Source organism: Peromyscus californicus, unplaced genomic scaffold (genome assembly GCF_007827085.1).
Source record: "Peromyscus californicus insignis strain IS unplaced genomic scaffold, ASM782708v3 Scaffold_5__1_contigs__length_169319896, whole genome shotgun sequence".
Taxonomy (NCBI): Eukaryota; Metazoa; Chordata; class Mammalia; order Rodentia; family Cricetidae; genus Peromyscus; species Peromyscus californicus.
The window spans coordinates 18,577,899-18,601,989 of record NW_026294573.1 but is presented as its reverse complement, the minus strand read 5'-3'; the positions used below and the strand labels follow the sequence as shown (position 1 = coordinate 18,601,989).

The 24,091-nt window shown below is 45.9% G+C and overlaps 1 protein-coding gene and 1 pseudogene across 1 annotated transcript; one reads left to right on the top strand and one right to left on the bottom strand.

Annotated features, from left to right (window-relative positions):
• Positions 1 to 754: 754 nt before the first annotated feature.
• Positions 755 to 1,669, top strand: LOC128096733 (40S ribosomal protein S2-like). The gene has a single exon (XM_052716677.1). It carries the CDS (start codon positions 755 to 757, stop codon positions 1,634 to 1,636), a length of 882 nt encoding a protein of 293 aa, XP_052572637.1. The 3' UTR covers positions 1,637 to 1,669.
• Positions 1,670 to 7,653: 5,984 nt separating this feature from the next.
• LOC128096229 (60S acidic ribosomal protein P2-like) overlaps positions 7,654 to 24,091 on the bottom strand; it is an 18,185-nt pseudogene continuing 1,747 nt past the window's right edge.

The window sequence follows — 24,091 nt, the reverse complement described above, 5'->3', positions numbered from 1 at the left end:
GAGCTCAGCATAACACTTGTGCTTTGATTTGACACAAAGCAAAGGCTATGAAAGAGTACAGCCCTCATCATTAAGGAATGGCATTAAGCAAAACCAGTGACAGCCATAGTTTAAAAGTGCCACCTGACCGGGCGGTGGTGGCGCACGCCTTTAATCCCAGCACTCGGGAGGCAGAGCCAGGCGGATCTCTGTGAGTTCGAGGCCAGCCTGGGCTACCAAGTGAGTTCCAGGAAAGGCGCAAAGCTACACAGAGAAACCCTGTCTCGAAAAAAAAAAAAAAAGTGCCACCTGAAGCCGAGCATGGCACACGCCTTTAGTTCCAGCATGTGGGACGCAAAGGCAAGCAGATCTCTGAGTTTGAAGCCAGAAATCTAACCTGGTCTACATAGCAAGTTCCAGGACAGCCAGGGTTACATAGTGAGACCCTGTCTCAAAAATAATAATACAAGGCATTGGAGAGATGGCTCAGCGGTTAAGAGAACTGGCTGCTCTTCCAAAGGTCCTAAATTCAATTCCCAGCACCACATGGTGGCTCACAACCATCTGTAATGAGATCTGGCGCCCTCTTCTGGCCTGCAGAGATATATGCAGGCAGAACACTGCATAAATAATAAATAAATCTTTTAAAATATTAAAAAAAATAATAATAATACAAATAAAATAAAAGTACCACCTGAATGAAGCAACTATGACTAATGTCACTAAGGCCCTTCAAAGATATCATAAAATGGCTTCTTTTTCGGGAAAACACCAAATGGCGGACGACGCCGGTGCAGCTGGAGGGCCCGGAGGACCCGGGGGCCCGGGACTAGGAGGCCGCAGCGGCTTCCGCGGAGGATTCGGCAGCGGCCTTAGGGGCCGCGGTCGTGGTCGAGGCCATGGCCGTGGTCGAGGGCTTGGGGCTCGTGGAGGTAAAGCTGAAGACAAGGAGTGGATCCCCGTCACCAAGCTGGGCCGCCTGGTTAAGGACATGAAGATCAAGTCCCTGGAGGAGATCTACCTGTTCTCCCTTCCCATTAAGGAATCCGAGATCATTGACTTTTTCCTGGGCGCTTCCCTAAAGGATGAGGTTCTAAAGATCATGCCAGTGCAGAAGCAGACTCGGGCTGGCCAGCGGACCAGGTTCAAGGCTTTTGTCGCTATTGGGGACTACAATGGTCATGTTGGTCTCGGTGTTAAGTGCTCCAAGGAAGTAGCCACTGCCATCCGAGGGGCCATCATCTTGGCCAAGCTGTCCATTGTCCCTGTGCGGAGAGGCTACTGGGGGAACAAGATTGGCAAGCCCCACACTGTGCCGTGCAAAGTGACAGGCCGCTGTGGCTCTGTGTTGGTGCGTCTCATCCCTGCCCCCAGAGGCACTGGCATCGTCTCTGCTCCTGTGCCCAAGAAGTTACTGATGATGGCCGGTATTGATGACTGCTACACGTCAGCCAGGGGCTGCACTGCCACCCTGGGCAACTTTGCCAAGGCCACCTTTGATGCCATCTCCAAGACCTACAGCTACCTGACCCCCGACCTCTGGAAAGAGACTGTGTTCACCAAATCTCCTTATCAGGAATTCACTGACCATCTTGTGAAAACCCACACCAGAGTGTCTGTTCAGAGGACCCAGGCTCCAGCTGTGGCCACCACATAAGGGTTTTTATACAAGAAAAATAAAGTGAATTAAATCTGCTAAAAAAAAAGAAAAAAAAAGATATCATAAAATGCTATAGAAATAAAGCCAGGCAGTGGTGGCACACGCCTTTAATTCCAGTACTCGAGAGGCCAAGGCAGGTGGATCTCTGGGAGTTTGAGGCCAGCCTGGTCTACAGAGTGAGTTAAGGATAGCCAGGACTGTTACACAGAAAAACCTTGTCTCGAAACACCAAAAAAAAAAAAAAAAAAAAAAAAAAAAAAGCTGGGCAGTGGTGGCACACACCTTCAATCCCAGCACTCAGGAGTCAGAGAGAGGCAGGCAGATTTCTGAGTTCGAGGCCAGCCTGGTCTATAGAGTGAGTTCCAGGACAGCCATGGCTATACAGAGAAACCCTGTCTCAAAAAAAGAAAGGGAGAATATGAAGAAGAGAGGAAAGGCAGCTGAAGAGATGGCTTGGCAGTTAAGAGCACATACTACTCTTTCGGAGGACCCACGTTCAGTTCCTAGCACTCACACTGGGCAGCTCCCAACAGCCTGTAACTACAGCTCCAGGGGATCCAAAACCTTCTTCGGGCCTCCAAGGGCAATCATGTGTGATACCCTGGCAGTCCCAACACACATAATTTTTAAGTAAAATAGTTAAAAAGAGAGAAAGAAGCTAGTTACAAAATGATATAAAAATCTTTGTTAGCTTTTTTGAAACATGATCTCATGGAGCCACACTGGTCTTGAACTTGATACGCAGCAAACTATGACCTTGACTTCCAGATCTTCCTACTTCCACTTCCCAAGTGCAGGGATTATAGAGTGTTACCGCCAAACTCAGTTGTTAAAAAAAAACCATGAGGCTGGAGAGATGACTCAGTGGTTAAGAGCACTGACTGACTGCTCTCCCAGAGGACCAGGATTCGACTCCCAGCACTTACAGGAAGGTTCACAACTGTCTGTAACTCCCGTTCCAGGGGATCCAGCACCCTCATACAGACATATACACAGGCAAAATACCAATGCATATGAAATAAAAATAAATGAATCATTTTTAAAAGTTTTTTTTAACCTGTTTCCCTCTACCAAAGTTATGGTTGAGGGGAAGGTTTTTATTTTTTATTTTTATTTTTTTTTAAGTTCACAATTCAGTGGCATGAATTACATTCAAGATATTAATTACACTTATGATATTCATTAATTACACTCATGATATTAATTACATTTGTGGAATTCATTGATTACATTCACAGTATTCATTCAATAACTATATTTATGATATTCATTAATTACATTAATTGTATTGATTTATTACATTCATGATATTATGTCCTAATACTGTCTCTTTGTGGGGCTTTTCCATCACATAAAACAGAGATTCTGACTGAGGAAATCATTGCTCTATATTCCTTTCTTCTCCATCTTGAGATAACGTCTAATCTTTCTGTCTCTATGAATTTGTATAGTCTATATATTTCATGTAATGTAATTCTATAGTATTTGTCCCTTTTTTGAATGTAAAAACATTTTATGTACAACTGCAGGAGAAATAATACACAGATAGCTTGAACATAAAAACAGGTTATAATTCAAAAGTCCAGGGTTATTTCAAACTGGAAAATATTTTCTCTGTAGAAAATAGTAAAAATAATAACATTTCCCAATAAGCCCTTTTAAGCCAAATACTAGCTGAATTGTACATAAATCATTTTTTAAAGTTTTTAAAAATCATATTGAATTATTTGTTTATCCATGCTGGTGATGGAACTTAGGTAGGCCTGTATGGCAGCCATGACAGGGTTTCATGTTGCCCAGGCTGGCCTCAGACTCACTATATAGTGAGGATGATCTTGAATTTCTGATCTTCTTGACACCTCTCTCCACCACCAAGGGTTGGGATTACAGATGTACACCACCATGCCCAGTCAATGCAGTGCTGGGGATCAAACCCAGGGCTTCATGCATGCTAGGCAAGAACTCTACCAACTGAGCTACAGCCACAGCTGTACTTTTTTTTCTAAGACAGAATCTTGCTATGTAATGCTGACTGATGTAATCCTTACTTGTTTTGTGGCCTATGATGGCCTCAAACTCATGGAAATCCTCCTGCCCCAGCCTTCTCAGTGTTGGGACTGTTCCGTTGGAGACTCTCTCTGGCTCTCCCTTATATTGCTTCAGAAGCCCCCTGCCCCGCTGCCCAGTTCTGCATTCTTGGCAACTATTCCAACTTTCCCAAGTGTCGGCCTAAGCGCTCAGCTTTTGACCATACTTGGGCACAGACCTGTTTGTGGCGGTCACATCATCACCCCTCACCATCAGTCTATAAAACCTCCCTAGCCGGGCGGTGGTGACGCACACCTTTAATCCCAGCACTCGGGAGGCAGAGGCAGGCAGATCTCTGTGAGTTCGAGGCCAGCCTGGTCTACAGAGCGAGATCCAGGAAAGGCGCAAAGCTACACAGAGAAACCTTGTCTCGAAAAACAAAAAACAAAAACAAAAACCTCCCTGCCTTAGTCTTGGTGCCTGACTTCTCTGGTCTTGTTCTCTGCCGGGGAATTTCTTTGCTCAATATACCTCTTGTTACACTTTTTCAATTCAGCTTGATTTGGCTTACTTCATAGGTGGAGAAACTTATTATGGGGGTGGGTGGGCAGAAAACCTACTAGGGATCATAGGCATGTGATCCTATTGCAATCAGCTCAGGATTAAACCTCTCAAGTCTGTAAACCATTCAAATGAAAATTCCTCACAGGCCAGGTGGTGGTGGCTCATGCCTTTAATTTCAGCTCTGGGAGGCAGAAGAAGGCAGATCTCTGAGTTCAAGGCCAACCTGGTCTACAGAGTGAGTTCCAGGATAGCCAAGTCTACACAGAGAAACCCTGTCTCAAACAAAACAAAACAAAAAAGTAGAGAGTATAATGAACTGGAACTGACTGTCGGAGTATTAAGTGTTATAGGTTGAATATGAATTGTCCCCCACATATCTGTGAACATTTGGTCTCCAGCAGGTGACACTGTTTACAGACCCTCAGTTGGGGCCTAACTGAAGGAAATGAGATAATGAGAGGCAGGCCTTTCGGTTTATAGACCAGCCAAGGCCAAGCTTCCAGCCCTCTCGCTGCTTCCAGACTAAGCCAGATTGGAGCAGGTTCCCACCACCACAAATGAAGAACTACTTCCTCTGTGATTCCCACCACCATTGTGGTAGTTTGAATAAGAATGGTCCCCATAGACTCATATATTTTAATGCTTAGTCATTCAGGAGTGGCACTACTTGAGAAGGATTAGGAGGTGTGGCCTTGTTTGAGGAAGTGTATTATTGGGGGTGGGCTTTGAGGTTTCAAAAGCCCAAGTGAGGCCCAGGGTCACTCTCTCTGCTGCCTGTGGATCTGGATGTAGAACTGTCAGCTACTTCTCCAGCACCATGTCTGCCTATGTGCCACCATGCTCTCTAACTTGATGATCTTGGACTAAACCTCAGAAACCACAAGCAAGCCCCAATTAAACGCTTTCTTTCTTAGAGTTGCCATGGTGTCTCTTCACAGCAATAGAACACTGATTAAGGCAACCATCCTGCCATGGTGAACTGTATCTTCTCAAACGGTGAGCCAAGGCGAATCCTCCTCCCTTCTGTTGCTTCCTTCTTTCAGGACCACTCAGAGGTTAGTACTTACAAAACCTCAATGCTGGGGTGCAGAAGGAAGCAGTCACCCAAAGCTCAAAGGCACATGGTCCCTAAAGCTTGTGTTGGCAGGAACTACCAAGTTCTATACTTCCGAGCCATTGCTGTTAGTCCTGCAGAGGTCTCCCTGTGGGAGCCCCCGGAGGTTTCCTAATGAGACCTGAGCTTGCTTTACCCAGTAGCGCTGCATTAGGGGATGGCTTGACCATGTGCGTGGTTACCAGGTGTTTGGGATGGTCTACACTTGGCTGTGCTGGGCAGAGGTCTTTTGCTCCAACCCTTGGAATTCCCTTAAAAGCCCTTTAGCAGAGACAGGAGGGGCCAGTGGATTTTGATCCAGGCCCTCCCGAGGCTGTCCTATGTTTCTAACTATCTTTCTCCTCTATGTTTCTATCTAAATATTTCTCACTTCTCCCTCCTCAAGAGTACTCTGGGGGAAAAAGTGGGAGCTGGTCTCCCTCACTACCCAGATCCACTGTTGCCTTGACAGGCAACACTGTTACTGCCATTCCCCACTGCTACCAAAGATGCCACTAGAATCCAGAAGCCGGAAGGGAATCAACTTCCTTTAAAAAAAAAATCATACCTAAGTAGAAGGCAGGTAGGCAAGAGCTAGGAAAATACAGTTTGTCTTTCTCTGATGCACAGCGGAGTGAGGAGGTAGACAGGTAGGGCAGAGAGCAGTAGACAAATTACCAGAGTGATCTGTTCCTGTGCTCAGTCCAGTGTTCTACCTCATTAATCTACAGATACTTCTTATTACAATTGTAACAACCCATAAAAGGAGGCAAAAATCCCTCACACAAAGATCCATTCTCTCCCTGCCAAAAATGAGAAACGGAATTCATCTTTGAAGGCTGGGGCTAGAGGCCAGTGATCAAGCATATGCTTAACACACAGACAATCTTGGTTCAATCCAGCACTGAACAAAAAGGATGGATTGTTGTTTAAATATTTATTTTTATTTGATGCATATGTGTATGTGCACCACATTTGTACCTACAGAGGTCCAATAAGGGCATCAGATCTCCGGGAACTGGAGCTGTGAGCTGTCATACGGGTGCTGGAATTGAACCCAGGTCTTCTGCAGGAATAACAAGTGCTATTAACCACTGAGCCATCTTTCCAGCCCCCAAAATTTTTTAAGGGAGAAAGTAGACTCTATCTCGTATTTATCATTGAGTGATAAGTCCTCATGACAATCCATCTTTCTTGTCAGCTTAACTGAACATGTAGAATCACCATGGAAACACACATCTGGATGTGATTGTGGAGGTACCTCCAGAAAGGTTCAGCTGACAGCAAAGATCTACTCTAAATGTAATGGCACCTTGCCATGGGCTAGGGTTGGAGACTAATACCAGCAATTATCTCTCTCTGCTTCCTGATTGTGGATACAATGTCACCCACATTGTATGACAATGTGTAACCTCATGTTCCTGCCCAACATGCCTTCCCCACCATGATAGACTAAATTGCTTAGAACTCTGAGCCAAATATGGGCTGGAGAGACGGCTCAGTGGTCCAGAGCACTGACTGCTGTGGACCAATCTTTGTGCACTGTAGATATGTATTACTCTCATTGGTTAATAAAGAACTGACTGGCCTATAGCTGGGCAAGAGAGATTGGGCAGGAGAGCCAGACTAAGAGTATTCTGGCAAGGAGGAGGATGGTCAGAAGAGTTGCCAGGAAATGCAGAGGGAGCAAGACATGCTGGAGGACAGGTAAAGCCACATGACAGCACAAAGATTAATGGAAATGGGTTAATTTAAGTTGTAAGTGCTAGTTAGTAATAAGCCTGCACTATAGGCCAAGCATTTGTATATAATACTAAGTCTCCATGTCGGTTATTTGGGAACTATCGGGTGGGAAAGAAAAGTGTGCCTACAACTGACTGTTCTTCCAGAGGATCTGGGTTCAGTTCCCAGCATCCATATGGTGGCTCTCAAACCACCTGTAACTCCAATCCCAGGAGACCAGACATCTTCTGGCCTCTGAGTGCACCAGGCATGTATATGGTGCACAGACATATAAATTGACAAAATAACCATTCCCATAAAGTAAATTAAAAATAGAAAAAGAAGGGGTTGGGGATTTAGCTCAGTGGTAGAGCACTTGCCTAGCAAGCGCAAGGCCCTGGGTTCAGTCCTCAGCTCTGGAAAAAAAAAAAAAAAAGAAAAAGAACTATTAATCAAAATGAACCCTTCCTTCTGCGAGTTGCTTTTGTCAGAAAAGTAACTACAGCCCTCTCTCTTCGCCCAACCGCACTTCCGTCTGGACAGTCTAAAATTCAAAGATAAACTGGAGTCGGGTACCATACTATCTTCGTAGCATTCTTTTCTTTTTTCAAGGTGTATTAAAAGGCCTTATTTGCACAGGAGCAGGAATGTCATTAAACCAGGCAAATGCCATGTCCTCGTCTGACTCCTCAGACTCCTCTTCCTTCTTGTTTTCCTTCGCCTCCGCTTGCAGCAAGGGCAGAGCCGCCGCCGTAAGAGCTGCATCGGCAGCAGAAGTCAGCCGCAGCCTTGCCCCACCAGCAGCCCACTGGCCAGCTTCCCAACCTCCTGGGCCATGACCTCGTCATCGTCGTCAATGTTTCTTTCATTCAGCTCACTGATGGCCTTGTTGAGTTGGTCTATGCCCACGCTGTCTAGAATCTTCTTGATGTCCTGGGCACCGCGGGAGGAGGTGGCCCCAAGGGTGATTAGCAGGTAGGAGGCAACGTACAGGCCTCACTGTGCGAACTCAGGCAAGTGTGAGAAGATGCTGACGTAAGGGAGAATGAGGGTTTGAAACCGCTTTTAACATTCTTTCTCAGAAGCCTTTCATGAATCCCTTTTATCTTCAAAGACAAAAGCCGCTGAGGTAAGCGTCCCCCAAAGGTCTGTTGAAGGTGTGGTTGAAGCCTTGGTCTCCAGCCTGTTGGAAGTGGATGGAACTAACTTTCTTTCTTTCTTTCTTTCTTTCTTTCTTTCTTTCTTTCTTTCTTTCTTTCTTTCTTTCTTTCTTTCTTTCTTTCTTTCTCTCTCTCTCTCTCTCTTCCTTCCTTTCTTCTTTCTTACTTATTTATTATTTTTAAGACAGAGTCTCACTGTATAGCCATGGCTAGTGTGGAACTCACTCTGTAGACCACCCAAGGCCTCAAATTCACAGAGATCCTGCCTACCTGTGCCTCCAGAGCACTGGGATTTACATGCCACCATACCACCATATGATGGAATTTTTAAGAGGTGGAGCTTGATTGGAAATAAAGTCATGGAGGGCATGCCCTTGAAGAGGATATTGAGACCAGGTACCCACCCCTGCTCTCTTTGCTCCCTGGCTGCCAGGAAGTGAGCAGCTTCCTCTGGTGTATGCCGGGCACCCAGTGCTGCCCCACCCCAGATCCAGAGCAAAAGAGCTACGCAACCATGGTCTGAGCCTTGAACCAAAAGCAAGTGTTTGTCGTGTGGAGGGGTGGCACACACTTGCTATCCGAGCATCTTGAGAGCAGTGGTTCTCAATCCTCCTAACACTGTGACCCTTTAATACAATCCCTCATGATGTGGTGACCCTGACCACATAATTATTTCATTTCTACTTCATAAATATAATTTTGCTACTGTTATGAATCGTAATGTAAATATCTGTGTTTTCCAAGGGTCATAGGTGACGTTTAGAAGATGAAGGCAGGGAGAGCAGAAGTTCAAAGTTATCCTTGTCCACTAAGTGAGTTAGAGGTCAGCCTGAAGTACATGAGACCCTAATCTCCAAACAACAAAAACCAGGGATGGAGATGACTGTTCTGTTCTTCTGATCATGTGCTGCAAAACCATGAGGACCAGAGGTCAAATGCCAGAACTCCTGTGACAGAGGGGCGTTTTGCCAACTCCTGTCATTCCAGCTGTTGGAGAGCTGATACCTTTGCTGGCCTCCATACATTTTCATACATGTGCACTGGTACACATATATGTACATATGCTCCCACAGGTAACAGACAGACAGACATAAATAAAATAAATGTATTTTAAATTTTTTATTTTTTTTCCTTTTTGTTTCTTTTCTTTCTTTTTTTTGAGGGGGTAGTTTTCGAGACAGGGTTTCTCTGGCTGTCCTGGAACTTGCTCTGGTCAGTTTGAGGCTGACCTCAAACTCACTGAGATCTTCCTGCCTCTGCCTCCCAAGTGCTGGGATTAAAGGCATGCACCACCACCACCCAGCTATTTTTTTTTTTTCTTGATGGTTCAGTGGCACATGCTTTTAATCCTAGCATTCAGGAGGTAGACGCAGGCAGATCTGTGTGAGTTCCAGACCAGCCAGAGCTGCATAGTGAGAGTCTGTCTCAATTTTTTTCCCCCTTTTCTCCTCATAAATTAGTTATCTCATGTATTTTAACAGTAAGGGAAGTCTGACTAACATGGCTTCAGATTTAAGACCTTACTAAACTAGACCAAATGCCCTTCTGTTATCTCTGTTAGCTTCAGCTGAACCCAGAGTCAATCTGAGGGAGCCTCAGGTGAGGAACTGAGGAACTGCCTGGATCCGACTGGCCTGTGGGTGTGTCTGGGGGGCATTTTCTTGATTGCTAATTCATGTGCAAGGGCCAGGACCACTGTGGGAGGTGCCACCTGGGCGGCGTGAGGGGGGGGGTGGGGGGGTGGGGAGCGGGGGGGGGTGGGGGGTGGGGAGTCTGGGCTGTTTAGAAAGCTGGCTGAGCTCCAGTCAGAGGAAACAAGCCGGTAGGCACTGTTCCTCCACAGTCTTCACTTCCTCCCTCCAGATTCCTGCCTTGGCTTTCCTCCAGGATGGACTGTAACCTGGGAACTGAAATAAACCCTTTCCTCCCCAAGTTCTTCTGAGTCCGGTTGTTTAGTCCAGCACCAGGGATGCATGCCACGCTCCTCACTGTGGAAACCACACTGATTTAGAGTTCTCTTCCCTAACACACCTTGTCTGCCCCTCCCTCTAAGCTTTTCAGTTTCACTCCTGAGCCCCACAGTTACTCATTATTCAAGGCCTGGCTCCGGTTCAGGTCTTCCACACAGCCCTATCCTAAAGGCACAAGCCCTCCAGAACTATCCAGGCTCCCTGGGTTTGCTTTTTCCTGGCTACCCCCCAGCACCCTGGGGATAAAGTCTCCTACGTCTCCATTTATTGATGACTGGCTGGCTGTGGAAGTCGGGGAAATGAATTGGCAGTACATAGTAGGCTATTCATTTGAAGCCCCAGATACTAACTGTCCAGCCTCTGCTTCCGGTAGTCTCCCTTAGTGCCCACGCAGGCTACTGGATTCTGAATGATCTAATTCAATATCTCGATTCACCATCAGAACTTCAAAGTTCAGCTGGCCCACAGAGACGCTGTTTGCAGATTATGACCAAGGTAGCCGCTGGCAGGCTGAGGTGGTTAGTGACCAACGGGGCTTGCCAGCCAGGATCAAGACCGCAACAGAAAAAATGCTTTCCAGGGGTGCTGTCGGATGACAATTGTTCACCCTAAGAAAAGCTAGCACAGGTGGCCAGAAAACTTTAAAGACCCCAAACAATAATTTTCTGATTAGATGTCCTGGGATTGTTCATGGCAAAGGTTAGAGGAAGTGAACTAGCCATAAATGTTCCTTTTCTGTAGCGGTGTTGGTTTAGGTTTGGTTTGGTGTCCTAAGGTGTGGTCTCATGTAGCCCAGGCTGGACTCACACTCTATGTAGCAGCGAACGGTCCTGAGCGTCCTACCTCCACCTTCCAAATGCTAGGATTACAGGTATGAGTCACCTCGATTTTTAGAGGTTTTTTTTTCTTTTTGGTTTTGTTTTTTTGAGACAGGGGCTTCTCTGTGTAGCTTTGCTCCTTTCCTGGAACTCACTCTGTAGTCCAGGCTGGTCTTGAACTCACAGAGATCTGCCTGGCTCTGCCTCCCCAGTGCTGGGATTAAAGGCGTGCGCCACCACCGCCCGGCCGGCCTAGAGTTTTTAAGAGTGAATAATATACAAGTCTCTCGATTTGAATCCCAGTTTTGCAGAAAAGAAGCCAGGCTTGGTGGTACACGCCTATAGTCTCAAAACTTGGGGGCAGAGACAGAACTGCCTCAGATTCAAGGCCAATCTAGTGTATATGGCAAAACTCTACCTTTTAAAAAGTAGAAATGAGCCAGGCGGCGGTGGTGGTGTGTGCCTTTAATCCCAGCACTTGAGAGGCAGAGGCAGGCGGATTACACTGTGAGTTCAAGGCCAGCCTGGTCTACAGAGTGAGTTCCAGGACAGCCAGGACTGTCTCACAGAGAAACCCTGTCTCAAAACAAAACAAACAAACAAACAAATAAATAAATAAATAGTAGAAATATGAGCTGGGCATGGTGACACATGCCTTTGATCCCAGTACTTGGGAGCAGAGACAGGCAGATTTCTGTGAGTTCAAGGCCAGCCTGGTCTTCAGAGTGAGTTCCAGAACAGCCAGGACTGTTTCACAGAGAAACCTTGTCTCAAAAAATAAGAAAAGTAGAAATATGTCTCACACCTTTAATCCCAGCACTTGCGAGGCAGAGGCAGGAGAGGATCTCTGTGTGCTCCAGACCAGCCTGGTCTACATAGTGAATACATAGTGAGACACACACACACACACACACACACACACACACACACACACACACACGCGCGCAGAAACAAAACAGGGCAATCTGACACACATGTTAATCCCAGCACTCAGCAACAGCGGATCAGAGTTCAAGGTTATCCTCATCTTCGTGGAGAGTTCCATGCCAGCCTTGGCTACAGGAGAGCCTGTCTTATAAAAAGAAAGGCAGGGAAAAGCCTAGGCATATGGCTCCAGTCGGCAAGCGGCTTGCTGCTCAAGCATAAGGAACTGAGTTTGGATCCCCAACACCCACATAAAAAGCCAGACCCAGTGGGGCATGCCTGTAATCCCAGCAGAGATCCCTGGCGTGCTGGTCAGCCAGTCTTGCAGAATCTGAGCTCAGGGTTCCATGAGAGACCTTGTCTCAAAAATAAGGTGGACGGCTGGCAAGGTAGCTCATTGGGTAGGAAGGGGTTTTGCCACCAAACCTAGGACCCACACAGATGAAGAAGAGAACTGACCCCTACAAGTGGTCTCTGACATGTGTGTGTCCACACAATCGCACACACATACGCTTGTATACACAGGAGGAAGGAGGGAGTGATGGAAGTAGGGGGCAAATGTGTTCAAAAACAAAAAGAGCCTGTAGATACGGCTCTTGTCACGGTCCTACCCAGATCGGAACCAGTTTCTGTCCCTAACTACAGTTCAGTTTTCCTCATTGGAAAAGTGAGGAAATTGAATTAGGTAATCTCCCAGGGCCCTTCCAATCATGAAATCCAAATTTATCGCTCAGTGCTTTCTGTTCTCGTTATAAAGTATCTAACTACTCATTGAAGACCATCGGGTGTCTGCCATGTTTGAGGCCACTGCATATGCCTGAACACATCCAGAGAGCACAGGTGATATCATAATCTGTGTAAACTACACCCTGGTGTTGGGTGTTGTCTTAGTCACTTTTCCCGTGATCAGATACCCTGACAAAAGCCATTTAAAGGAAAGAGAGTTGCTTCTGGCATACAATTTGAGGGTGCAGTCCATCATGCTAGGGAGATGAAGCTCGATCCTAAAAACCCAGGGTCAGATATTGAGGTAAAGCTGAGAGATCAGGGAATCAAAGGAGCAGCCAATCACTTCTTCCCTGTCTGGATCCTCTGACCGAATGGGTCAATCCTGTCTCTGCAAATCCTCAGACTGAATGGCGAGATCCGTCTCTACCCCCCTTATATTCCTGCCTCCACCTCTCTAGCGATAGGATTAAAGGCTTGAGCCTCCCTGTGTGCTGGGATCAAAAGTGTGAGCCGCCGGGCGGTGGTGGCACAGGCCTTTGATCCCAGCACTTGGGAGGCAGAACCAGGCAGATCTCTGTGAGTTCGAGGCCAGCCTGGGCTACAGAGTGAGTTCCAGGAAAGGCGCAAAGCTACACAGAGAAACCCTGTCTCGAAAGAAAAAAAAAAAGTGTGAGCCACCACTGCCTGGCCTCTATGATTAACTAGTGGCTAGCTCCACCCTCTGAGCTCCAGGCAAGCTTTATTTGTCAGAACACAAACAAAATATCACACAACAGGGAGTCGTGGCGCAGGAGCTGGAAGCAGCGGCTTATATCATGTTCACTGAAAGGAACCCGAGAGCTATGAATGCTTCTGATGATTGCTTTTCCCTTTTTCTTCAGTCCTGGATCCCAACCCGTGAGACCCTCACAGTGGGAGGATCTTCCCACCTCGGGTAACCTAATCTAGAGAATCCTCCACAGGCATGCCCAGTCTTGTCTCCTCAGTGATTCCAGGTCCTGGGAAGTTGACAGTCAGTATTAACCAACACAGGTGGTACACAACCTGATTATGCTCTTAGACTGTGTAAATAAGATTATGTAATTATATAATAAGTATATATATGTATATTTAACTTTTCTTCTTTTCATGTGTTTGTTGAGGGATACGTGTGTATGTGTGTTCACATGTATGTGGGTTCAAGTGTGTATACAGGTGCACATACACGCATGTGGAGGAGGTCAGAGGTTGATGTTGGAAATCTTTTTTTTTTTTTTCTGAGACAGGGTTTCTCTTTGTATCCCTGTTGTTCTGGAACTTGCTCTGTTGACCAGGTTGGCCTCAAACTTAGAAATTCGCCCGCCTCTGGAGTGCTGGGTTTAAAGGCGTAAACCGCCACGCCCTGCTCAATTCCTCACAAACCTTTTGAAAATGTGAGGGGATTATTCAGGTTTGGGGTGGGGGTTGGGTTTTTGCTGGTGTTGTCTATTTGTTTGGGGATGTTGTTCAGGGGTTTTGTGAATTTTTTTATTTGACTGTTAATTATGGGTGTGTCTCTGTGGGGGTACAAGTACTTGAGGGCAGGTGCCTGTGGAGGACAGAAGGGGCTGTCAGAGCCTCGGAGCTGGAGTTAAAGGCAGTTGTGAGCTACCCAGTATGGGTGCTGGGAACTGAACTTCGGTCCTCTGCAAGAACAGTATGTGCTCTTAGAGCTGAGCCATCTCTCTACCCTCCCTGTTGGAGATTCCTGAAATACCATCTCAAACAGCTGATCCTCCCCCTGCCTCTGTGACAGTGAAAACAGAGTCAGCTAAAGTGAATGTTGGGTTGAGACGGCCAGACTGGGAACACCAGAGACAGGAAGTAAAAGGGCTTGCAGGGGGAGATGAGGCAGCCAAGCTGACTAGATAAGAGGTCGGAGAGGACCCTGTGGGAAACAGCAAAGCCTGTCTTGACAGATCTGGCTGGCTCCCAGGAAGCTGCCCTGTGGAGCAGTCCAGAGGCTCTGATGTCCTTTCGCCCTTTTTTTGCACCCAATGTAGTTAATTGCAGCAAACTAAATTATAAGAATGGCTTCCAAGAAAACTGTCACTGTCCTGGGAAGGAGACCACCCCAGGCCCTCCATAGGCAAGGAGTTAAGACACTCCAAGACAGAGATGTGGCCAAGAACTTTTTGAATAAAAACCCTAATAGTGCAGGTAACGACGCTAAGACTTGACCAGTGGGACTGTATGCAAAGCAAGGAAACTAGCAGATAGGGTAGAGACACCACAGAAGGAAATGATCGCCAGCTATACTTCAGACAGGGGCTTAATATCGAGACTATGTACAGAATTACACACACACACACACACAAAAGACCAGGTGGTGGTGGTGGTGGTGGTGGCGGCGGCGGCAGCAGCACACGCCTTTAATCCCAGCACTCGGGAGGCAGAGAAAGGTGAATCTCTGAGTTTGAGGCCAGCCTGGTCTACAAAGTCAGTTCCAGGACAGCCAGAGCTGTTACACAGAGAAACTCTGTCTCAAAAAACCAAAACCAGCAACAACAAAACCAGGTTGGGAATGTGGCTCTGCCCATAAAAGTGCTTACCACAAGCCTGGCTACTTGGGTCACATACATATTTATACCCACCCATATGTCAACTCACACTCTTCCTTTTAACCCGTGTCTGCTTTGAGGGCATCTACACTCATGCACACATACCCTGACATAGACACACACACACACACACACACACACACACACACACACACACACACACACACACGAAAAAAACCTCAGTTTGATCCTCAGAACCTGCATAAAGATGGAAGGACAGAATGGACTCCACAAAGTTGTCCTCTGACCTCCACACATGCATGGAAGCACACTCACTTCACCCTACCCTGCACACCATGCACACACTCACAAAACAAAAAATTTACGTTTAAAAGCCTCAGTGGGAAACACACAACAACCTGACAATCAGTAAATGGACCAATGAGTTGAACAGACAGTTCTCAAGAAATATAAACAGCCAGTAAGTATTTTAAACAGTGCTGGGCATCCTCGGCCATCGGGAAGATGCAAATTAAAACTACTTAGGCCGGGTGGTGGTGACGCACGCCTTTAATCCCAGCACTTGGGGAGGCAGAGTCAGGCGGATCTCTGTGAGTTCGAGGCCAGCCTGGGCTACAGAGAGAGTTCCAGGAAAGGCGCAAAGCTACACAGAGAAACCCTGTCTCGAAAAACAAAACAAACAAACAAACAAAAAAAGACATACATGCGGGTCAAAACACTCATGCACATAAAATAAATCTTTTTTTTAAGGCTGTGGATATAGCTTCATTGTTTGAGTATTTATCTAGCAAGGAGAAGGCCCTGGGTTCAATTCCTATCCCCAGCTTTAAACTGAGCCTGTGGTAGATCACTGAAATCCTAACACTTGGGAGGTAGAAGCTGGAGTTCTAGATTGTTCAAGACCTAGATAGTTCAAGATTGGCTGGGCTTGGTGGCACAGGCTTTTATCCCAGCACTCAGGGCACGGGGCAGGTGGATCTCTGTGAGTTCATGGCTAGCTTAGTCTACAGAGTGAGTTCCACAACTACCAGGGCTACACAGAGAAACCTTTTCTTGAAAAAAAAAAAAAGTTCAAAGTCATCATCAGAAACACTGTGAGTTCAAGGGCAGCTTAGGCTTCAAGGGACACTATTTCAAAACTAACGAACAGACCAGGGCTGGGGATTAGCTCAGCTGATGACATGAACTAAGCCTTGGTTCAGTCTGCAGCACTGCAAATAAACAAATAGATGACACTGAAATAAAAAGATGTGCTTTCCCACTGCCCTAAGACAGTACTAAAAAAAGGGTTGGTTTTTTTCGTGTGTGTGTGTGTGTGTGTGTGTGTGTGTGTGTGTGTGTGTGTGTGTGTGTGTCTATGTCAGGGTATGTGTGCATGAGTGTAGATGCCCTCAAAGCAGACACGGGTTAAAAGGAAGAGTGTGAGTTGACATATGGGTGGGTATAAATATGTATGTGACCCAAGTTTCCAACTCACAAGTACCTAAAGAACACTGAGTCCTCATTGTGAGGAACTGGCTCATTGGCTTCTCACCATTGAGAAGGCCCATTCACAAGAAACACCAGGGACATCATAGTAAGCAAAGACAATGAATGTGCTCCAATTGGTTGGTCACCCACAAAAAGACACGACATGAGCAGCTGTCACTGACAAGGGTCTGAATTAAACTGTTCCAACAAAATCAACATCACTGTCAACTCAAACAGAGACACCTCATGATTGACCCTGAGGGTCTACTTCTAACATTCAGCCCGTGGTATCTGGTCCATCACCTACAAAATAAGAGGAAGCTATTCCCAAACCAAGGAAATGAATAGGCATCCAGCTTTCATGCGAGTCTTAGCTCTACGGTTTTGAGAACAATACCCATGAGAAGTGTTTATTTTTGGTTTATATAATATCATGTGTGTGGCATTTTGTCCACATGCCTGGTGACTTCAGAAAGCCAGAAGAAGAGGGCATTGGGTGCCCTGGAACTGGAGTCATAGATGGTTGTAAGCCATCTGCTCTAGGTGCTGGGACTCTAACCCGGGTCTTCTAAAAGAGCAGCCACAGCTAAAGTGCTATTTATTTAGAGACTGGTTCTCACTCTGTAGCCCTGGCTGGCCTAGAACTTGCTATGTAGAGTAGGCTGACCTGAAACTCAGAGATTTACCTGTCTCTGCCTCTCACATGCTGGGATTAAAGGTGTGTGACACTATGTCCAGCTACTTTTTTGTTTTGTTTTGTTTATTTCATTTGCATTGGTGTTTTGCCTGCATGTATGTCTTTATGAGGGCGTCAGACTCCCTGGAACTGGAGCTACAGATAGCCGTGAGCTGCCATGTGGGTGCTGGGGATTGAACCTGGGTCCTCTGGAAGAGCAGTCAGTGCTCTTAACCGCTGAGCCATCTCTCCAGCCCTGCTCAGCTATTTTTTGAAGATATTATTTTTATTTTTAATTGTATGTGTATCTGTGAGTGGGTATGTGCACAAGAGTGCAGTGCCCATGCTGGTTTAAAAGAGGCATCAAATCCCCTCCCCAGAGCTGCGTTTCCAAAGGTTAGGAGACTCCCTCTGTGGTTGCAATATGTGCTCTTAACTGCAGAGCTCTCTCTCAAAACAACAGTTTTCTGAAATAATCCCAATCGTATCTTTAAGAAGTGGTTCTCGCCGGGCGGTGGTGGCGCACGCCTTTGATCCCAGCACTCGGGAGGCAGAGCCAGGCGGATCTCTGTGAGTTCCAGGCCAGCCTGGGCTACCAAGTGAGTTCCAGGAAAGGCGCAAAGCTACACAGAGAAACCCTGTCTCGGAAAAAAAAAACAACAAAAAAAAAAAAAAAAAAAAAAAAGAAGTGGTTCTTGGGCTGGAGGGATGGCTCAGAGGTTAAGAACACTGGCTGTTCTTCCAGAGGTCCTGAGTTCAATTCCCAGCACCCATATGGTGGCTCACAACCATCTGTAATGAGATTTGGCACCCTCCTCTGGCCTGCAGGGATACATGCAAACAGAACACAGTATACATAATAAATAAATAATCTTTAAAAAAAAAAAAAAGAAAAGGCCACAACTGAGTGATATCTTGGGTACTCAAAGGTGACCTTATGCAAAAAAAAAAAAAAAAAAAAAGAAGTGGTTCTCAGCCGTCCTAACACTGTGACCCTTTAGTAGTTCCTCATGTCGTGCTGATCCCCAACCATAAAATTATTTCCTTTGCTACTTCATAACTGTAATTTTGTTGCTGTTCTGAATCATAATGTAAATACTTTTGGAGACAGAGGTTTGTTAAAGGGATCATGATGCACAGGTTGAGAACTATTGTCTCTAGGGATTGTGTACAGTACCCTTAGAGTCTCTAATTCAGAGACTAACATTGGAGCCTTTCAAAGCTAACCTCGGGGCTGGGCACAATGGAGTGCACTCTAAATGTAGCGCAGGGAGACGCAGGATTCTAGCAAATTCAAGCCCAGCCTGGTCTACATAGCAAGTTTCAGGACAGCCAGTGATACCTCAACCAACATAACCAAGAAGCTAGGGACTGGAGAGATGGCTCAGTGGTTAAGAGCACAGGCTGCTGTTGTGGAAATCACTTTAACTATGTAAAGATATGTTAAATTTGTTTATGCTGCGGAATATTACTTTAATTAGTTTATGCTGCATTTGTTTAACACTGTAAGGATGTGTGTTTAATTATGTAACGATGTATTGCTGTTTCACCTTGCCTGCCTAAGGCACCTGATTGATCTAATAAAAAGCTGAACAGCCAATAGCTAGACAGGAGAGGGATAGACAGGGCTGGCAGGCAGGGAGAATAAATAGGAAGAGGAATCTAAGCAAGAGACAGAATGAGAGAAGAGGAGAGAAAGAGGGAGAAAGAGAGGGACATGCCCTGGGCCAGAAGCCAGGCAGCTGCTAACCAGCTAGACATGAGAAGCAGTGAAAGTAAGATATACAGAAGGAAGAAAGGTAAAAAGTCCCAAGGCAAAACATAGAAGAAGAAAAACAAGTTAAGTTGTAAGAGCTAGCAAGAAACAAGCCTAAGCTAAGACTGAGCATTCATAACTCAATAATAAGTCAATATGTCATGATTTAGGTGTTGGTTGGTGGCTCAAAAGAAAAAGTCTGGTACAGGCTGCTCTTCCAGAGGGCCAGGATTTGATTCCCAGCACCCACATTGGGGCTCATGACCAACTTTAACTCCAGTCCCTGAGGATCTGACACCCTCTTCTGGTCTTTGAGGGCTTTTAGGTATGTGATACATAATACCCATACACATAAAAATAGAAAGAAATAAAGTCGGGTTATGGTGATGCATGTCTTTAATCCTCCCAGCACTCAAAGTAGAGGCAGGCAGATCTCTGTGAGTTTGAGGCCAGCCTGGTCTACAGAGTGAGTTCCAACAGCCAGGGCTACACAGAGAAACCCTGTCTAGAAAAACCACCACCACCCAAAAAAATGAAGAAAGAAAAATTTAAGGCCGGGCAGTGGTGCCGCACGCCTTTAGTTCCAGCACTCAGGAGGCAGAGCCAGGCGAATCTCTGTGAGTTCGAGGCCAGCCTGGTCTACAGAGTGAGATCCAGGACAGGCACCAAAACAACACAGAGAAACCCTGTCTCACAAAAATAAATAAATAAATAAATAAATAAAAATAAAAATTTAAAAACAATTATTTTTAAAAATAAAAATATTAAACAAAATATACCCAAGAAAGCCAAAGGGGGGGATAATAAAGCTCTCTTCTCTTGAGATTATGTGGGCAGCCATCTTTGTCCTGCCTGTGACGGGATCTTTGGTAGGAGTCACAGGGATGCAAAGACTGCTGTCTAGAAAGACCATCACTGACACACTGTCCCAATTGTTACTTTCTGCCATCCCTACAGAAGCCCTGGGGTCTGGAGAGGGCAGTGGTCCCAGGATCAGGGTATTAAAGGCAACAAAGAGTTTTCACATGGCACAGCCACATCTTGCCCCTCCACCACCTCTTACTGAGGCAGAGGAAGCTCCCTGCAGAATTCGCCCATGTCTTTAAAACTGGTGTAACAGGCAATGGCTCAACAGTTAAGAGCGCTGGTTATCTTACAGAGAACCCAGGTTCGGTTCCCAGCACCCACATGATGAATCACAACAGTCCATAACTCCAGGACCAGGGGATCCAACACTCTCTTATGACCTCCAAGGGCATCAGGCACATACACGGTGAACAGACATACTTCAAGCAAAACACTCAAACAGATACAATAAAAATAAATAAATGTTAAAACTGATGTAGTAGGGCCCTAGGTACATGGAAGGTTTAACTTGGTTTTTTGTTTTTTTTTCAAGACAGAGTTTCTCTGTGTAGCTAGCCTCTGCTGTCCTGGAACTCAATCTGTAGACCAGACTGGCGCAAACTCAGAGATCTGCCTCCCAAGAGCTGGGATTAAAGGAGTGAGCCACCACTGCCCAGCTTATCTTGTATTTTCTATCCTCCGAAATATATGTGATTACTTACCCAGACACCATATCAATAGCAGAGTTAAATGGCTACGTAATTTAAAAAAATATGGTGCCTCTGTTGGAGAATTTATTAATAAATTCAGTGAGCAAAACATCGCCTAACTAGAAGATGCAAAGCAAGCACCCCTCAGACAGATCCAGGATGCAAGGGAAGTCTCTGTTTCAAACGCATCACTACCTTTTCTGTGGACAGAGAAATGGCACTGCCATGGCCTTGGAGGTGGCTTATCTGGACAGCACATAGAGCAGATAAGTAGGTAAAGAATTGCCTGCAGTATCCTATTTCTATCCAGGATAGGATGAACAGAAAAGAGTGAGGATACCTGAAACACTCGGTGGAGGGGCAGGTCGAGCAGAGAGCAAGGGAGAGGACCGCCTGTGCTGAGTCCACAAAGCTGCTCGCAGTGAAGGCTCAAGTGTAACTCGTGATGTAAATACACCTATCTCAATTGTGACAGCCAGAAACTGTTGTCCACGGCACTAATCTACATGACAAAAATCTTCCTATGTTGTTACTGAAATTACAGAGCCTTTCCTAAGAAATGTACATTTAGTGAATTGTATCTATTGGTCAGTCAGGTATTTCTTTTTTTCTTTCTTTCTTTCCTTCTTTCTTGAAACAGGGTTTCTCTGTGTAACAGCCCTGGCTGTCTTGGAACTTACTTTGTAGACCAGGCTAGCCTTGAACTCACAGAGATCCGCCTGCCTTTGCCTCCCGAGTGCTGGGATTAAAGGCGAGTGTGCCACCACTGCCCGACCTAGACGGGTATTTCTAATCTTCACTGTGCTTTTAGAGTCATTTGGTGATCACGGTTTTAAAAAAAGATTTTTAAAAATGTGTACATGTGAGTGTCTGTGTGGCGGTATGTGCACAGGTCCCGGTGGAAGCCACAAGAGAGCGTTAGAGTTACAGGCAGTAGTGAGCCACCTAACCTCAGGACTGGAAACTGAACTCAAGACCTCTGGAAGAGCAGCCACGTGTTGGGCCCTGGCCCCCACTTCTTGAGTAGCTGTTGCCCTGCTTGGTGACTTTGACCAGATGCTGATTCCCTGCGGGTTTCCTTCCTCCTGAAGGCTCACCGGAGGTTCTTTGTTTGTGAATCCCACATTTGGTGTAAACAGCTTAGATGCAAGAATGTGGAACATCTGTAGCAAACTTCTGCCCTCTGGGGTTCTCCCATTGTGCTGTAAGCCTGCATTTAAGGTTTCCTTCCTCCTTCAATAAACGGCATTCGGCTGAGACAAATGACCCGCGGTTCTTGTCCCTGTTCTTTGATCCACAGCCCCTCCATCGGACATGGTGAACGGGTGGTGGTATCTCGGGCGTTGGCTACAGCCATGCTCTAAAACCACTAAGCCATCTCTCCAGCCTCTTTTGAATAAACAATTTGCAACAACTTATTGCCCCACTCAAATTACCAAATTATAAATTAACTATACCATCTTTCAATAAAGCAACAATTAAAAAAAAACAAAAATGGTTTGTATTGCACTGGGCATTACTTTCACGAAGGGGTTTGTAGCATGAATCTTAAAAGTTCTTGGCCGGACGGTGGTGGCGCACGCCTTTAATCCCAGCACTTGGGAGGCAGAGGCAGGCGGATCTTTGTGAGTTCGAGGCCAGCCTGGTCTACAGCGCGAGATCCAGGAAAGGCGCAAAGCTGCACAGAGAAACCCTGTCTCGAAAAACCTAAAAAAAAAAAAAAGTTCTTATTAATAAAATCAAACCTGAGGCCAGTTATTGGGGTGATTCTGGAAGGACAGAGAGACAGAACAAGCCGCAGCTAACCTCACCTGGCCAACTTCTCAGCTGATCTTGTTTCCTCAGACTGGAAGCTTCTGTGTCCTCATCCCAATGACTCTCAGCTGAACTGTGCTCGAAACCTAAAAGCTTAACCAGCCAAATGCTTAACCAGGCCAAATGCTTAACCAGTGAAATGCCTCTAGTTTCTGGTCCTCACGCCTTATAAACCTTTCTGCTTTCTACCACCACTCCCTCGGATTAAAGGCTGCTTTCTGGGATTAAAGGTGTGAGTCATCATGCCTGACTATTTCCAATGCGGCCTTGAACTCACAGAGATCCAGAGGGATTTCTGTTTCTGGAATGCTAGGATTAAAGGCGTGAGTGCCACCAATTTCTAGCCTCTGTATCTAGTGGCTGTCTGTTCTCTGACCCCAGATAAGTTTATTAAGGTACACAGTATTTTGAGGACCACAATACCACCACAGGGTGTTTGTCTTAGTTAGGGTTTCTATTGCTGTGAAGAAACACACGCCTTCCTCTTATTTATTTTTTTTTGTCGGAGCTGAGGACCGAACCCAGGGCCTTGCACTTGCTAGGCAAGCACTCTATCACTGAGCTAAATCCCCAACCCTGAGACACACGTCTTATAAGGACCATGACCACACAGGGCTTCTCTGTGTAGTTTTGGTGCCTGTAGACCAGGCTGGCCTAGAACTCAGAGATCAGCCTGGCTCTGCCTCCCAAGTGCTGGGATTAAAGGTGTGTGCTATCACCACCGCCCGGCATACACAACTCTTATAAGGAAAACATTTAATTAGGGTGGCTGTCTTGCAGTTTCAGAGGTTCAGTCCATTATCATCAGGGCAGGGAACGTGGCAGTATGCAGGCAGACATGTTGCTGACTACTACATCCTGATCAGAAGGCAACAGAAAGTGTACTGCCAACACTGAGTGAAGCTTGAGCAAAAATAGACCTCAAAGCCTGCCCCCACAGTGACATACTTCCTCCAACAAGGCCACGCCTACTCCAACAAGGCCACACCCCCTAATAGTGCCGTTCCCTTTGGGATTAGGAGCGCCAATTATATTAAAACTACCACAGGTGTTGTACTGCCATAGTCTTCCTTCAACTCTACCCCATCAGCAGATCCGTAATTTGGTAAATTGCACAATGTTCTCAAAAGCCAGGTGGCCAAGAGGTGCTGATTTCTTGCTTTTCTTCTTCTCTCACCCTCTCCACAAACCTCATGTTTACCGGGATATGTGATATATTTGAAGGGGAGTGAGATGTGTGCATCCTCTCCATTGTAAGTTGGACCTCAGTAAATATTAATTCATATAAGCCACATTTTAACATTTGGTGCTGTGTTCATTTTAAATATTTTGGGAGTTTTATTTTATTTGTGTATGTGGGTAAGGGTTTGGTTGGTTTTCTGCTTTTTTGATTATGAGCCCCATCCACCGACGAGGGTGCTGGAAACTGAACTTAGGTCCTCTGGAAGAGGACTTATAACTATTGAGACATCAAAGCCCTGGTGGGTTTTGATTTTTTTTTTATTGGCCATTCAGTTCTTTACTAGACCATCACGTGTTTTAGACAGACACAGTATCACAGCTTCACAGAGTTAAACAAATGCAATATAAACAAAAGTAACACACCTTAAAATAATATTCTACAACAGAGA